The sequence below is a fragment of the Podarcis muralis genome, chromosome Z (genome assembly GCF_964188315.1).
Source record: "Podarcis muralis chromosome Z, rPodMur119.hap1.1, whole genome shotgun sequence".
NCBI classification, from domain to species: Eukaryota; Metazoa; Chordata; class Lepidosauria; order Squamata; family Lacertidae; genus Podarcis; species Podarcis muralis.
The window spans coordinates 8389261-8404769 of NC_135673.1; the positions used below are offsets into that span (position 1 = coordinate 8389261).

The 15509-nt window shown below is 45.6% G+C and overlaps 1 protein-coding gene across 4 annotated transcripts in view; it reads left to right on the top strand.

Moving 5' to 3' along the window:
* Positions 1-15248, top strand: part of TNC (tenascin C) — an 85296-nt gene extending 70048 nt beyond the window's left edge. For all 4 annotated transcript variants that reach the window (XM_077922697.1, XM_028714502.2, XM_028714504.2 and 1 more), the window contains 8 exons: positions 1107-1250; positions 1557-1687; positions 3985-4117; positions 5583-5734; positions 8317-8413; positions 9166-9327; positions 12423-12586; positions 14137-15248. In XM_077922697.1, coding sequence (XP_077778823.1) covers positions 1107-1250; positions 1557-1687; positions 3985-4117; positions 5583-5734; positions 8317-8413; positions 9166-9327; positions 12423-12586; positions 14137-14247 — 1094 coding nt within the window. In that variant the 3' untranslated portion in view covers positions 14248-15248. The remainder of the gene's footprint in view (positions 1-1106; positions 1251-1556; positions 1688-3984; positions 4118-5582; positions 5735-8316; positions 8414-9165; positions 9328-12422; positions 12587-14136) is intronic.
* Positions 15249-15509: the final 261 nt, after the last annotated feature.

Consider the following 15509-nt stretch of genomic DNA (forward strand, 5'->3'; position numbering starts at 1 on the left):
GCATGTGAACTGAAACAAAGTCATATTTTAAAATCTGCAATCCTCTAGATTTTGCAATGCAGGTCTCCAGCCAAGAAATGCGTACTAAAAATGCAGATGCTGGGGGGGAATAGTGTATATACAAATAACAACCAACAAAAATGCATTATGTCAGGGGAGATTGCTTTGTAAAAATGTGTGTCTGGCAAAACTGAATACAAAATGTGTATATTTGGAGAAATTCACACTACCATGCAGATGAGGATTTATTTATTTTTTAATGCAAACAGTTGTGGAATTTTCTTCTTACCTACAACCACTCGAGGGGATGTCTCAGTCTGTCATTGGCCCTGGGTTCACCTCCTGTTGACCTCCCTCCTATCTGCCCTACCAGTACCAATGGACACCAGCCACAATTGCACTATTTGCTTTTTGCTAACTCTGTCATGGAGCTCTCCTAAAATTGTTGGGTTGTCCTTGGAGTAAACCCATTGAAATTAATGCACCTAATTTAGCAATGGCCATCTTTCAATGGGTCTACTCTGAGTAGGACCAATGTTGGCTACAACCCATAAATTGCAGAAGAGTAGCCATGTTAAGTTATAGTGGAAACTTAAATACATTTGAAACTTTAAAGGTGTTTGTTGTATTTGTAGCCTGCTTTTTTTGGCAAGTTCATTTGTGATCCAGATTGGTTCATTGTGAATTGTAATTTGCATTGTATCCTGACCTAAGACCTTATGATGGGAGATGGGTTTGAGATGTTTCTAAGAAAGAAAATAGAATTGCAGGGATGAAGTTCAACAAACTCTCTCATCCAAGTGGGCTTTGTTGCAGAGTCCTCTTCTCTATATAGGGTGGCCAAAATTAGCTAAGAGGAGCAACACATGCTTTGCAAAAGCAGTGAATCCAATATACCATTAACTTAGAGCGCTGTGATAATAATGCCAAGGTTGAAGGTTTGATCCCTGTATGGGACAGCTGCATCTTCCTGCACTACAGGGGGTTGGACTAGATTATCCTTAGAGTCTCTTTCAGCTCTACAATTCTAGGATTCTATGGTTCAACAAATGCACCTGCTGAATCCAAGTTGCTCGTTGATCGATGTTCTTTCTTTGTTGTTTTAGAGCGTGAAATTACTCAGAGTGTCTCAGGCAATACTGTGGAATATGATCTCAGTGGCCTCCGTCCAGCCTCTGAATATACACTCCGGATCTATGCCAGGAAGGGACCACAGAAAAGCACAGTCATATCCACCAAATTCACTACAGGTAGGTTCTGTTCTATCATAGGTTACTGATGAAGCTTGTGGTCCTAAAACAAGTATATTGCACTGACTTTGGATTCTCAGAAGGGAGGGCTGAGTCTGCATGAGTTGGTTCCTATACATATCTTTTCCAACCTTGTTCCTTCCAGTTTTTTTTGGACTATGACTCTTAACATCCTTGACTATTGTTCATGCTGCCTTGAGTCAATGGCAGCTGTGGTCCAAAGCATCTGGAAGGCACCAGGCAGACTGATCTTTATATTAAAATATATTTGAAACAAAAAATAAAAACTTCTCATCTTTCTCCTAGACCTTGATGCTCCAAGGGATCTCACTGCAACTGATGTTCAGTTTGAAACAGCACAGCTAACATGGAAGCCCCCTCGTGCCCCTGTTACAGGTTACCTCTTGATCTATGAATCAATTGATGGCAAAGTTAAGGTAAGCATTTGGGTCTAGTATGATAGTCTCTGTCATGTGCAGACTGCAAAGGGGAGGACCCAGATATTAAGGATGCGTTCAGACATGCATTAAGTTTCCCTCTGATTATAATGACAGCACTTCTGTCTGTTTTCTAATGTGTCTTTCACACTGCGGTGGCTCGTGCATTATGGAACTATAAGTTTTAGACTGATATACCAGCATGTTGCAATAAATTTCATTCGCATCACTGAGCATGGTGTGACACAACAATGAATGTTGTTAGACAAGATCACTACAGTGGACGCTCAGGTTGCGAACGTGATCCATGCAGGAGGCATGTTCGCAAACTGCAATGTTTGCAACCTGCAGCGCTGCATCTGCACATGCACAGGTCACAATTCGGCACTTCTGCACATGCGCAAAGCGCCAAAACCTGGAAGTAACCCGTTTCGGTACTTCCAGGTTCGGCGCAGTGCGCAACCCAAAAACACACAACCTGAAGTGTCTGTAACCCGAGGTATGACTGTACTCCTTTACCCTTTCCGCACATGCCTGCTTTTGTCTGCCTATGACTGTTCGTTTGTTTTGCATATTGCCCTATACCCAGAGGTCTCGGGGCAGTTCACAACATGAAGTTACAGTATAAAAAGCACAACATGCATAATAAAAATAATTAAAACAATTAACAATAATAATAAAAAATACACTCCTCAACAAAGGCCCCTAAACAATACACCAACCCCAAATACAAAATCTAAATTAATATATAACATTTAAAAACAATTTAAAACAACCTCCCCCCCCCCAATAAAACAGCACCCACCCAAGTTAAAACTCTTTCTCCATTTGAGCAATAATTTTAACAAAGGAGGGCTGGTCGTCGCCCTCGTTCCACCACCAAAATGCCCCTCATGAAAACCACAGGAAAGATCTGTATGCCTGTACACTGCCCCCAATTCTGTCACTTTATCTCACAATTTTCCAGGTTAAGGATGGTTGCAAATGTATCTTTAATGGAATCAAATGGAATGAACATGTGCTGTCTTCCATTAGTTTTCCAGCTCTTGCATTGTGTGAAGGCTCAAGTATAATGTGAGAATTAACAATTTGGGAAATGTTAGGGAAATGGAGCATACTGCTGTGTGAATGCAGCCTTAGAGCACATGGCTTGTTTGGAAAAGTTCCCAGGTTCCCATATAAGCCTGACAAGAATCCCTGTCAGAAAGCCCCATAGAGCGGCAATCAATCAGCATTTCACAGGGCCAATGAATATAGGAGCTTTCTATGTTCCTCCTGTGAACAGGAGTTCTACATCAATGGGGGTGGTGGTGGTAATTATGGTTGTATCCAATGCCAATTCCACTCAACTAGATCCCATTCAAACCAATAGGCCTAAGTTTGTCCTGACCATTAATTTAAATGGGTCTTCTCTGAGTGAAAATAATATTGGACACAATCCAATGTAACCAGAATTGCACTGCTCAGATATACATGAGACATATCAGAGGGCTTGGAGGGGAACACGAACATTTCCAGCAATGCACAAAACCTTTGTGGGTAGGACTTCAGGCTGTTGATGTGAATTTTAAGAGCAAAGAGGCCAAACTCAAAAAATGCTCTTCCTGGGCTGGAGGCTGCCATATTTGTTTCCCCAGAATGCCAAGCATCCCCCATCATTCCAATGGGATCTCTGGGGACAAGAAACTGGAAGTGCCAGCCTAGGAAGGGCAAAGAGGAGTGGCAGTGAGTTTTGAACCTCTGCCTTCAAAATTCACCCCACCCCTGAAAATAGCCAGGGGTGGGGGGTGGGGGTACTGCCCTTCTCACATCCATGCTTTCTTCATAAAAAGCCTGGCATTGCACAGCCAAATTATTTGCCAGGAAATGCCCTTTGAGACCATTTTCGATGGGTGTCTAAGACATGATGAGTTTGGGCAGCAGAAACATCCCCTCTATTTAGTGCAGTTGTGTTCATAGAGATGCCACAGTAGGGGATACATATTTGATGTGCTCCAAATATGCTGCTGTGCTTAGTGCATGTATCAGCCATGTTCATACCAACACTAACCTTGCTTTCTAGCTATGCCACCAGCATATTCTTGTATGAAAGATTTATCTTAAGGAAACCATTCCATTGCTTCTAATGTGGCGTGGTGTGGGAAGATCTTATCAGGAACAGAAATGGCCTCATCAATCTTTGACACTGTTTTCTTAAGGTAGCATGAATGATTCAACAACCATGTAAAAAATGGAACAAGTCTTCATTCTTAATTCATTCACCCTCCATTCATTATTGATTCCCCCCCACCCTGCAGGAAGTTATCCTGGGACCTGAGTCGAATTCCTACAGCTTGTCAGAGCTGAGTCCATCCACCCAGTACACAGTGAAACTACAGGCCCTAAACCGGAATTTGAAGAGCAAGATCATCCAAGCAATATTCACCACAAGTATGATACATGCAGGGACTGGGAGGTGGCAGGTGACACTTCCTACTCCTACCCCCCCCCCCCAAGCAAACTGGCCCATATTTCAATACATCTGCTGTGCACCTGAGTCTGGATTATCACATTCAGTTCTGATTGCACCTTTTAAAAATGCCATAGAGCTGGGAAAGGCAGCTCAAAGGGGAAGGGTGGTTTCTCAGTCCTCCCCCAATCTTTGTGCTCCAATTTTACCAGGAGCTAAGCCATGGTCTGAACCTGGGCCCATGTTTTCCCTTAAGCAACAAGCTATAGTCATGAGTTGTTCTTGGCGTACCACTCATGGTTTGTCTGGAGGGAGACAAATCATGATGCATGGTTCATACATACTGCTGAGCCAAACCATGGCTTAGCTTCAGGTAACACAGCAGGAGAAGGACCAGGGAAGATGTGGAGCAGCCACAATTTCTGCTGTGTGGACCCTTGTACTTCCACATTCAAATGTAGGAATGATTTGCCTCAGTGTCAGGCGTGCCAACTTGAATAAAATATGGGAGGGGGGCAGGTAAGCCCCATCCTGCATAATCAATCACATGATGCAGTGCACACACAACATCTGAATGGCAATGACCATCAACTTGGGGGGGGGGCAGCCCCCTCAAATATTTTATTGCAGGGACTGAAACCTCCATGGCCCCTAGAAATTGGCTCCTATGCTTATCGTAAATGTTGTCATGGTGGTCAGAATTTGACATCTTTGTTGAGCCTAACAAAATCACACCTTTCTTTCAAGAGAGGTCAAGAAAGAAATGGGACACTGCACCCCTAACCTCCATGTGCCACCAGACAGCCCCTAGCAGCCTGATTTTCTACTTACATCTTCTCCAGAGGATCAAACTGCCTATGCCAGTTTCCTCTTAGTTAGTGTCATGCCACATTTACACCATACAGTTAAAGCACTATGTTTCCTTCGCTGTGGTTCCTGCATTGCTGGGGATCAGACTAGATAGCTCTTTAAACAGCCAAGTTTTCCCCCAATGAATTCTGGGAGCAATAGTTTGTTAAAGGTTCTGAGAGTCGCTGGGACACCCTCTATTCTCATACAGAGCCACAACCCCCAGAGTTCCCAGTGAATATGAATTGATTGTTTACGTGCTCTGGGAATTGTAGCCCTGGGAAGGGATTGAGGATTTCCTAACAACTCCCAGCACCCTTAAAAACTACAGTTGCCAAAATTCTTTGGAGGAAACCATGACTGTTTAAAGTGGTATCATAGCACTTTAAATGTATAGTGTGAATGGGGCCTGGGTGTTGCTCTTGTAGAACTCTGCAGGGAGGAATATGGTGACAAATCTAGAATTAGTTGGCTCTGCCTCCACCTCTACCTGCCTTCTTCCGTGTCAGGCTCAATAGGCACCACTCACCACTGCTTTCTCGGTAACAAGTGCTGGTACTCAAGTAGTGATTATTTGCTTGTTCCCCTTTGCTGCAGCTGGACTCTTGTATCCTTACCCCAGAGACTGCTCCCAAGCTCTATTGAATGGAGAAACAGCCTCTGGCCTCTACACTATTTACCTAAATGGCAACAAGTCTCAGCCTACAGAGGTGTTCTGCGACATGAGTTCTGATGGAGGTGGATGGATTGTGAGTATTTGTACTACTCTACGTACTTAATTACTTATCTACCTTTCCGCACAATAGGTAGCAACCAGCCATTATTGTAGCTACAACCAATCTACTCCCATCTTCTTGCATGGGAGAGAAGCAGAGTCTTCTTCCCTTTCTGCATTGAATGGGGAAAGTTAAGAAACAGTCCAAGTCTCTACCCACTGCCTGGAAGCTGCTTCTTACTTGCTCAAAAGCTTCAGTGGAGACAATACATCCAGATTAGGGTCCTTTGTAGCACTGGGTCTCCTGCATGCTGCAGACTCTTGCTCCTGGTGATACGGCAAATGGATTTGTGGATGCTTGGCTCGGTGGGAGAGCATGTGGTGTTGAGGTTCAGACCTTAGCATCTCCAGGTAGAATTGTTGATCAACCCTGGGGAGCCCACTGCCTGTCAGTGTAGATGATACTGAACTTGATGGACAAATTTTCAAACTCAATTAACATGTAATTGGCTGGGGGTGAGAGGAGAGGGGGAGATGTTTGCACAGAGGGTGCATTTTTGTATCCTTCTCCCCCCTCTCTTCACTGCCGGACCAAGTGGACCTTATTTGACCTGTGGGTCTTCAAGACCCCTTGACCCCAGAGGGACCTAGCATGATTTGATGAGAGGAAGAGGAGGAGTAAATGAGGGGCTGGCAGGCACCCAGGATTGGAGAAGGGAGGTCCTCTCCTTGAGTCTCTAGATGTTGGAGAGGAGGAAGCAGATCTGCCAACTCCCGCCTATGATCCTCCTATGGAACACAGAGCCTCATCAGGGAGGGGGGAAGATTTTGACCAGTCAGAGGGAGGCCCTGAACAGAAGTACACAGGTGACATGGCTTCAATCCTGGAAGCAGAGGGGAGGAGACAGTGTTTTTGGTGAGAAGCAGGTGCCACTCTTTCAGGTGAGATCAGATGCACCCACCCATGTGGAGTGTGTGTGTGTTAATGTGGCAGAAACATAAGGCAAGAGAGTATTGTCCATGAGCTCTACCCACCTCATACTTAAAAGCTTGGTGGGAGTTACATGAAAACTGCCTTGCAATATTCAAAACTTCTGTTTAGTTATTAACCTCTTGCCTTGCTTTCCCACCCACCTTGGAATCTTGACTTCTGGACCTTGTGCTTTCTGCTGAACATGTACTGCTGATAGCATAAACACACATCTCTTCTTTACCCTCTAGTAAGAGTCACTGTATGGGACGCTGGTGGCGCTGTGGGTTAAACCACAGAGCCTATGACTTGCCAATCAGAAGGTCGGCGGTTCAAATCCCCGCGACGGAGTGAGCTCCCATTGCTTGGCCCCTGCTCCTGCTAACCTAGCAGTTCGAAAGCACATCAAAGTGCAAGTAGATAAATAGGTACCACTCCGGCAGGAAGGTAAACGGCGTTTCCGTGCGCTGCTCTGGTTCACCAGAAGCGGCTTAGTCATGCTAGCCACATGACCCGGAAGCTGTATGCCGGCTCCCTCGGCCAATAAAGCGAAATGAGCGCAGCAACCCCAGAGTCGGCCATGACTGGACCTAATGGGCAGGGGTCCCTTTACCCTTTACCTTTAAGAGTCACTGTACTCTGAGCAGCCAGAAGCTTCATAGTCAGGCACTGGAGAGACCTGTCAGGAGTAAACATGGACCAATGGTATCAAATAGTATGGGCAATGACCTTACTAGAAAAGCTAACCAATAAACTGAAACTGACATGGGGACAAATAGAAGAGGACGCCTTCACCCCAGTATGGCTCCCCTTTATCACATACACAGCCCAACAAGACAACAAGAATCCACTGAAAGCATACAAATCAATCTGCCTTACCTGACCCAACAAGCCCTCCCCTCCCTCACAAATGCAAACAAACCCCACTGCAGACAACAGCAGACAACCAACCACAGACAACCAACCCCCCAATACCTCTCACTACCAAGGAAATATAACAAGCAAATAGAAAGAGAACCTACCCAGTTGAGGCGGACATAAAACCCCACAAGTACACTATACAAAAGAATTTAAGCCTTACCACCCTACCCCTCCTCTACCCCTTCTTCTTCCCCAACCTTATACCGTACCCAACACTAATGTCTCACAACAAACATAACTGATCTCTAAGAAAGACTGTACAACCTGAAAAAGGAGACAAGGCATGTACTTTTGTAAACCAAGAAAATATTTAATAAAAAAGAAAGAAACATTATGGAATGGGGGGGAAAGTAAGAGTCACTGTCATTGCGGCAGGATCCTAGGGGTGATCCAGGACTGCCTCAACTCAAGAAGACTGCATCAGCCCAATCTACTTCAGGGTCTGGGATTTGGAAAGGTCTAGTATAAAGTGGTTTCCTGTGTTTGCTGGTCTGGTGCATAAACTGTCTATCAAAGGCTTTGCGTTCAAGAGGCTCCAGGTTCAGTTCATGGTGTCTCTGAGCAACGGCTGGTGAGCAGCATTGGGAAAGATTCTTGCATGAGGGTCTGGAGATCACCAGCCACACACCACAGGCAGCACTTGGTATATAAATACACATGCTGTCTGCCACTGTCCTATTATAGCAATGTTTATAACAATAGCAATGTTTATTTTTGGGTTCTAGGTGTTTCTAAGAAGGCAGAATGGAGAGCAGGAATTCTACCAGAACTGGAGGACTTATGAGGCTGGATTTGGAAATCCCAATGGTGAATTCTGGCTAGGTACGTGACTAACAAGTGTCCCTTCACATTGCACAAAGGACTGTGCCCTTGGTTTGGTGCCCTGTGCAGGAGGACCACCTACACCAGCCTATATTTGGCACTGCCACCACCTTCAAAGGGAGTCTGTTCCACCATCAAACAACTCTTACCACCAGAAAGTTCTTCCTGATGTTTGGCCAGATTCTCCTTTCTTGTAACTTGAAGCCACTGGTTTGGGTCCTACCCTCCGGAGCAGGAGAAAACAAGCTTCCTCCATCTTCCATGTGACAGCCCTTTGGATATTTGAAGATGGCTTTCATATCTCCTCTCAGACTCCTCTTTTCCAGGCTAAACATACCCAATTCGCTCAGCCATTCCTCATAAGGCTTGGTTTCCAGTCCCTTTATTATCATGTTTGCCCTCCTCCGCACACCTTCCAGCTTGTCAATATCCTTCTTAAATTGTGGTGCCCAGAACTAGACACAGTATTCCAGGTGTGGTCTGACGAAGACAGACTACAGCAATACTATGACTTCCCTTGATCTGGATACTATAGTTATGTTGATGCAGCCTGGAATAGCATTAGCTTTTTCTGCTGCTGCATCACACTGTTGGCTCATGTTAAGCTTGTGGTCTGCTGACACCTCTAGATCCTTTTCACATGTACTACTGACAACTGAGGTGTCCCCCATCTAATATTTCTGCAGCCGTTTAATTCCTGCCTAAGTATAGAACCATACATTTGTTCCAATGTTCTTGATTGTTCCCTATAGGTCTGGACAAGCTCCACAAAATCACTTCCCAGGGCCAGTATGAGCTGCGGGTGGATTTGCGTGACCATGGAGAAACTGCCTATGCCCTCTATGACAAGTTTTTTGTCGGTGATGCCAGGTCTCGCTACCGGCTGAAAGTGGAAGGATATAGTGGCACAGCAGGTGGGTTTGTGTGCTAGCCTCAGAATAACTTGTAAGCCTCTGCAATTGTTTGTTTGTAAGGTGATTTACAACATTCCTGCATTGTAAAAGTTTGGAGTAGGTGACCAATTGGGTCCCTTCCAGCTCTATGATCCTAGCAGTTCGAAAGCACTCCCGGGTGCAAGTAGATAAATAGGGACCGCTTACCAGCGGGAAGGTAAAGGCGTTCCGTGCGCTGCGCTGGCTCACCAGATGCAGCTTGTTACGCTGGCCACATGACCCGGAAGTGTCTGCGGACAGCGCTGACTCCCGGCCTCTAGAGTGAGATGGGCGCACAACCCTAGAGTCTGGCAAGACTGGCCCAAACGGGCAGGGGTACCTTTACCTTTACCGTATGCATGGGGGGGAAAGGGGGGGGAACAAACCCAAATCCAAGCCCAAGTTCTGGCATTTATGGTTCTTACAATGCATTTAAGAGCTGATGCCAGTGGTGGCTGAGCACTTCTTGATAAAGAGTTCCCCACCCCCAGAAGGAGCATTATTTTATTTTTGTCCATCAATTTAACACAGGGTTAAAATGGGTTGCATTGGGATACCTTTGTTTCCTGCAAGGGATTATGGGCCTTTTTGTGTAACATTGCTTCTGTGTGTCATTTCCATTTTAAATCTACCTGGTGCTGAGCAACTTGCTGTTTTTTCAGTCTTGGAATGTAAACAAACAGCCTGAGCCCAGCAATGTCTCTCTTGAAGCTCTAAGTACCTGTCCTGAATATGGCTTACACAAGAAGGAACATGATGGGTCAAGATGCCAAGAATGTGCTTAGCGGTTCCCCATCATAACAAGCTGTACATTGTGTGACAAAGCATGGAAAATGTTCTGGAAGACCACATCTGCTTTGTTGCAAAGATGGCAGGCCAAATCCCACAGGCTCCTTCCAGTACTTTCTTTTGCCCCCCCGTCCCAACCCCTTATATTGGAACCAGTATTGGAATGAGCTGGATGATCTCCCAACAAAAACAAAACACATTCAATAGAAAGGGAGTAAAGAATCTAGAAGAGTTGTGACCAGCTAATTCAACTCAGAGCAGGCCCCGTTGGAATTAGCAGATGCAAGTTAGTCATGTGTGCTATTCTCCATGGGTCTGTTTGTTCTGAGAATCCCCAGAGATAGGTAACTTTATAATGCAAACCATATGCACCCTTCCAAGGTTTGTTTTGAAGCCTGCTAGGGGCGGGGTGGAAAATGCCAGTGGCCACCAGACTAGAAATATTGTAAACCCCCCACCCCCGCAAAGCAGATGGATGTATCTGTCCATTTCTGATTCTCTCAGTCCCCGCCCCCAATAAATAAATAAATATAAAGTTTAGTTCTTCACAATTCCACCATTAGTTTGCTATTTCTTCACTTATTTAAACCTCATCATAGAAATTCATGAGTATTTCTCTGCAGATTTCTTCCAATATGGGGAAGGGCTCACTCAGATCACTACTTCAGACAGTTCTCTTTGTTTCTGCCCGCATGACATCAGTCTTTCTTTTGTGTTCCACAAACCAGGCTGGCACTATCATTAGGCAGTGGGGCAGCTACTTCAGGTGGTAAATGCCAGGGAACAGCAGCATTCTGCTCTTTTCCTCCTAAACCTATCTGCTCTGTGCCACCTAAGCTAGCCCACTGACCTTAGGTATAGTGGAGGAGGTTGTCGCATTGTCAAAAGTCCCACCCACCTTATGCATCTAAAGAACTTAAGTGGGAATAAGAACAACTCTTCTGGAACACAGCAAAGGCCCATCTACTACAACTTTCTGGTTCCAGCAGTGGACAACCAAAGGTCTCTTGGAGGTGCTCCTGGGTGGAGTCAAGTCCATTGGAGCAAGTAGAACCCACTGAACCAGCAGCAGAGCCTATGCTACCACTGCCTGGGGCATATGTGAAGTGCTCAGCGGGACGCGGGGGCAGAGCGCAGAGGGAGCCCACTGCTGCTGCATCAGCCCTACCCTCGGTGCTGCTTCAAATCAGTCCAATCAGACTGGTTTGAAGGGTGCACTCACACAGCCCTGGCAGCCCTACACAGCATTGCAAGGCTGAGGTAGGACTGTCTGATCCCAGCCTTGCAAAGTGGTGCAGGGAGCACACTCATGTGCCAGAGCCCAGTGGAGGAGAGGGGCAACAATGCTGCCATGTCCTCTCCACCACTTCCGCCCCTGGGTCACACACTCACCCTCCCTCTGTGGTGGGTGGTGGTGGTGGTAACTGCATCCTCCCCCTCCCTGTCGGCCAGCCTAGGTGTGGGGCATGCATGGGCATCCCTTTCCTGTGCATAAAGAGAAGGAGGTGCTGCCACCACCCATACCCTGAAGGCCTGGCCCGGGTGCACCTTCAATGAGGGAGTCTGGTTGTGCACCTTCAAAAAAAAAGCACCAAGAGCCATGCCCCCCCCCCACCCTCCCACACTACACCACTGCCCTGAACTCCCCCTCAGTCAGCTCCAACCTACCTGCCTTCTTTCTTAAAACCAGTCAGGGCTGCTCAAGAGAGCCAGCATGGTGTAGTGGTTAAGAGCAGTAGACTCGTAATTTGGTGAACCGGGTTCGTGTCCTCTCTCCTCCACATGCAGTGACCTTGGGCTAGTCAGACTTCTCTGAAGTCTCTCAGCCCCACTCACCTCGCAGAGAGGAAGGGAAAGGAGAATGTTAGCCGCTTTGAGACTCCTTCAGGTAGTGATAAAGCGGGATATCAAATCCAAACTCTTCTTCTTCAACCAGTTTCCTCTCCCAAGCCACCTACCTGCCTTCCTACCTGTTCAAAGGTTGGCCCTGCCTGTGGTCTTCCTCCTCCTTTGTCTCAGTGTTGCCCTTGTTAGAACTCAGCAGTGAAGAGGGTGGATTAAAAACTAGGAATAGTTGTCTCCACCTGTTATTGACTCTAGTGCCATCTACTGTTGGGCTCCCAGACTTCCACCCTACAGGTGCCAATAGGAGCCAGCAGCCACTTGTATTTGGAATGAGGAAGAGGAGACATACTATTTTGCCCTTCACCTCGGGTCACAAAAATGTATAGTACAGTTCCTGCTAGCAACAACCTAAAAATCAGCTATGTTTTTTCTCCATCACACAGGCGATTCCATGACCTATCACAATGCACGCCCCTTTTCCACCCACGACAAGGACCATGATTCAGCAATTACTAACTGCGCTTTATCATACAAAGGAGCTTTCTGGTACAAGAACTGCCACCGTGTTAACCTGATGGGTAGATATGGGGACAACAACCACAGCCAGGTAAGTTGTTGTACATTGCATTTGTCATGCAGGGTACAAGTGGGCAAGTCGCCACCTTGCAGAGCTTAGAAGTGGAGATGGGAGGTTGTCCTACCAGTGCTAGCCCTATTCAGAGTATACATTGAAATTAATGGATAACACTAACTTTTTGTTGGCATCTGTCTCCATCAAGAGACAATGCAGTGCGCCTCTGGGGGTGAAGTCAAAACTGCTGGATAATTGTAGTGCCTGCTGTGGCTGAAGAGACTCATAAATGATGCATTCCTTGCTGTTTTTGCTGTGTTAGCATTGCCCTCTCTGGGGCACTAGCCTGGGCAATGTGTATGGAGGTCCTGGGCTGTCCTGATTACAATGTGCTCCCTTCTCGGCCTCTCTGATGTGGTCCAAAAGGAAAGCATAGCACTACATTTGGCACCAGCTTGGCTGCAGGAGTTCCCAGAAGGAGGCATACAAGATGCCACCTGGCTGCCTTAGGGACTCCATGCTGCATTTGTGTAGTGTTTCCTCCTTAGCCCTCTCTTCTCCTGAAGATGTCCCCCAAGGCATCAGGTGCAGATTTTCCCTTGATGTTTACTCACTGAACTTAGATCCATTAATTTCAATGGGTGTATACTGAGTAAAACAAGGTGAATCATTACATCAAGGCTAAAGAAACCCTGAACATCCCACTGAGCTAAGTTCAGGGTGTAGCTACATCAGCCCCACCAGATGGCTATATTTTCAGCTTTGCTTAAATGCTTCCAGCAGTGCAAAGCCCATTTCCTCCTGTTTCTGTTGGAATTCTCTGGCATCCCTGCCTACATGGTACCTACTCTCTGATTAGACAAGCAGGCAGGCAGCACTGCCACAGTTCCAGGCACTTAAAGGAGGCCCAGAGAAAGAAGATGCGGTGTGGGGAAAGTCCCAAAGCCACATAGGAAGCCCTGGAAGCCCACATTTTGTCCCTTGAGTCTGAGGTTTCCCACCATTGCTATTGAGGACTGCTTAGGAATAAATATCAACCAATAGAATTGATGGCTATGATGGCATTTCTTTTTTAAAAAAATAAATAAAAATTATTCAAGATTATAACAAGACATATTATCCAAAAACATATCATCCTTGTTTCCCACCCCCCATTTTTCCTCCCTCCCCCCCTCCCACACAAAAACCAACCATCCCTCACCCCACCCCCCAACTTCCCTCAGTTCCAGTCTTTGGTTTCTCTAAGAATGCTGTTTTCTGCATGTTACAAAGTTGTATAGATCCTCAAACTATTTAGCTAATTATTATCAATATAAAAGGTTTGTGAATGTTTATTCAAAACCTGCCAAGGAGTCCAGTTCGCTTTGTTGCGTCTTCAGATACTTTGTAAAGGGTTCCCATTCATCCTTAAAGTCACAGTTACCCTTGTCCCGTAGCTTATATGTCAGTTAATGGCTATGATGGCATTTCAACCAGGGATGCCATGGCTTGTAGCTGATACTCTTAACTGCACACAATAGCTAGTAAACAGTTGCGTTCGCCCGTTCATTTATATCAACCTTCCGTTCTTGCCTCTGTTTTTGCAGGGTGTCAACTGGTTCCACTGGAAAGGTCATGAGCACTCCATCCAGTTTGCAGAGATGAAACTGAGACCCTACAGCTTTAGGAATCTTGAAGGGAGACGAAAGAGAGCATGAATCCTCCACGGGGTTGGCTGACAGAAAGAAAAAGAATGGTTGCTTGTTTGTTTGTTTTTCCAGAAATTTGGGGGAAGGGAGATTAGAAATGGAGATGGGAACTTTACCAAAGCATCAGTGTTGCTTGACGTAACCTTGGCTCCCTTGACCATTTTTTATTGGGGGTGGGAAAGGCTTCTTCAAAACGTAGCGTGCTCAACTGAGCATCCTTTTCCCCCTATCTGTAGCTGGCTTTCTTTGCACCAAAGATGACAATCGCCAGGGAGGGAAGCGGGGAGGGGAGGGGATGTCAGGGAAGAGGACACAATCTGGCATATTCACACACAGAATCACACACACAAAATATATACATTATTATTGTGATCATTATTAGCCATCCTTGAGCTTTATTAGCTGATGATCTGGAAGCTTTTCCTATATATACAGACTGGATCCAGACTTCTCCATGACTAACTGAAGTTCCATTGGTTTCAGTGGGTTTACTCCAAGCATGACTAAAGGTGCAACCCTATCTCCACTCACCTGGGAGTAGTGGTGGCTGGTGCACATTTGGATTGGTAGGGTGGATGGCAGAGTGCGCAACAGTAGGTGGCACCAGAGCCAATGACATTCTAGTTTTGTCCCCATCCTCCTCCCTGCTGAGTTCGAAAAGGGCAACAGTGAGACAAAGAAGGAGGACCTAACTTCTTAGTAGGCATGGTGGAGATTGCACTGCAAGTCTGGATCCACCTCTCTCTATATATATTTTTAAAAAACACAGATATAGAAAAGGGCAAGGAAGAAAGCAGCCCTATTTAAACATTTCATCCTAAGATTAATATTATTAATATAATGAAAAGAAATGAAAAGAAAAGAAAAGGATGATAATAATAATAAGCTAAGTTTTTTGTCATCAAGGTTTTTTTTTAAACAATCCATGCTTTCCAAAACACAGCAGGACAGTGTCTGATTGTACATTTTTAAAAAAATTAAATAAAAGCACAATTTTACTTTTACAGAAATCTCTGAGTCTTTTTTTTTTAATGTGTCATATTGTTTGGTGTACATTCAAGGGGTATGGGTGTATACAGGCCTCTCCGCATTGTGTGTGTGTGTGTGTGTGTGTGTGTGTGTACGTGTGTGTGTACCATAGCAATGACAGGAAAATTGCAGGCAGTCTCCATTTAAATTCCTTGCATTGCCAGTGAAAGCAAAGATGTGCGGGACCACAGATTTCCCACCCCTGAATTAAAGGATCCCTGGAAAAGGTTTTGGAAGAACTT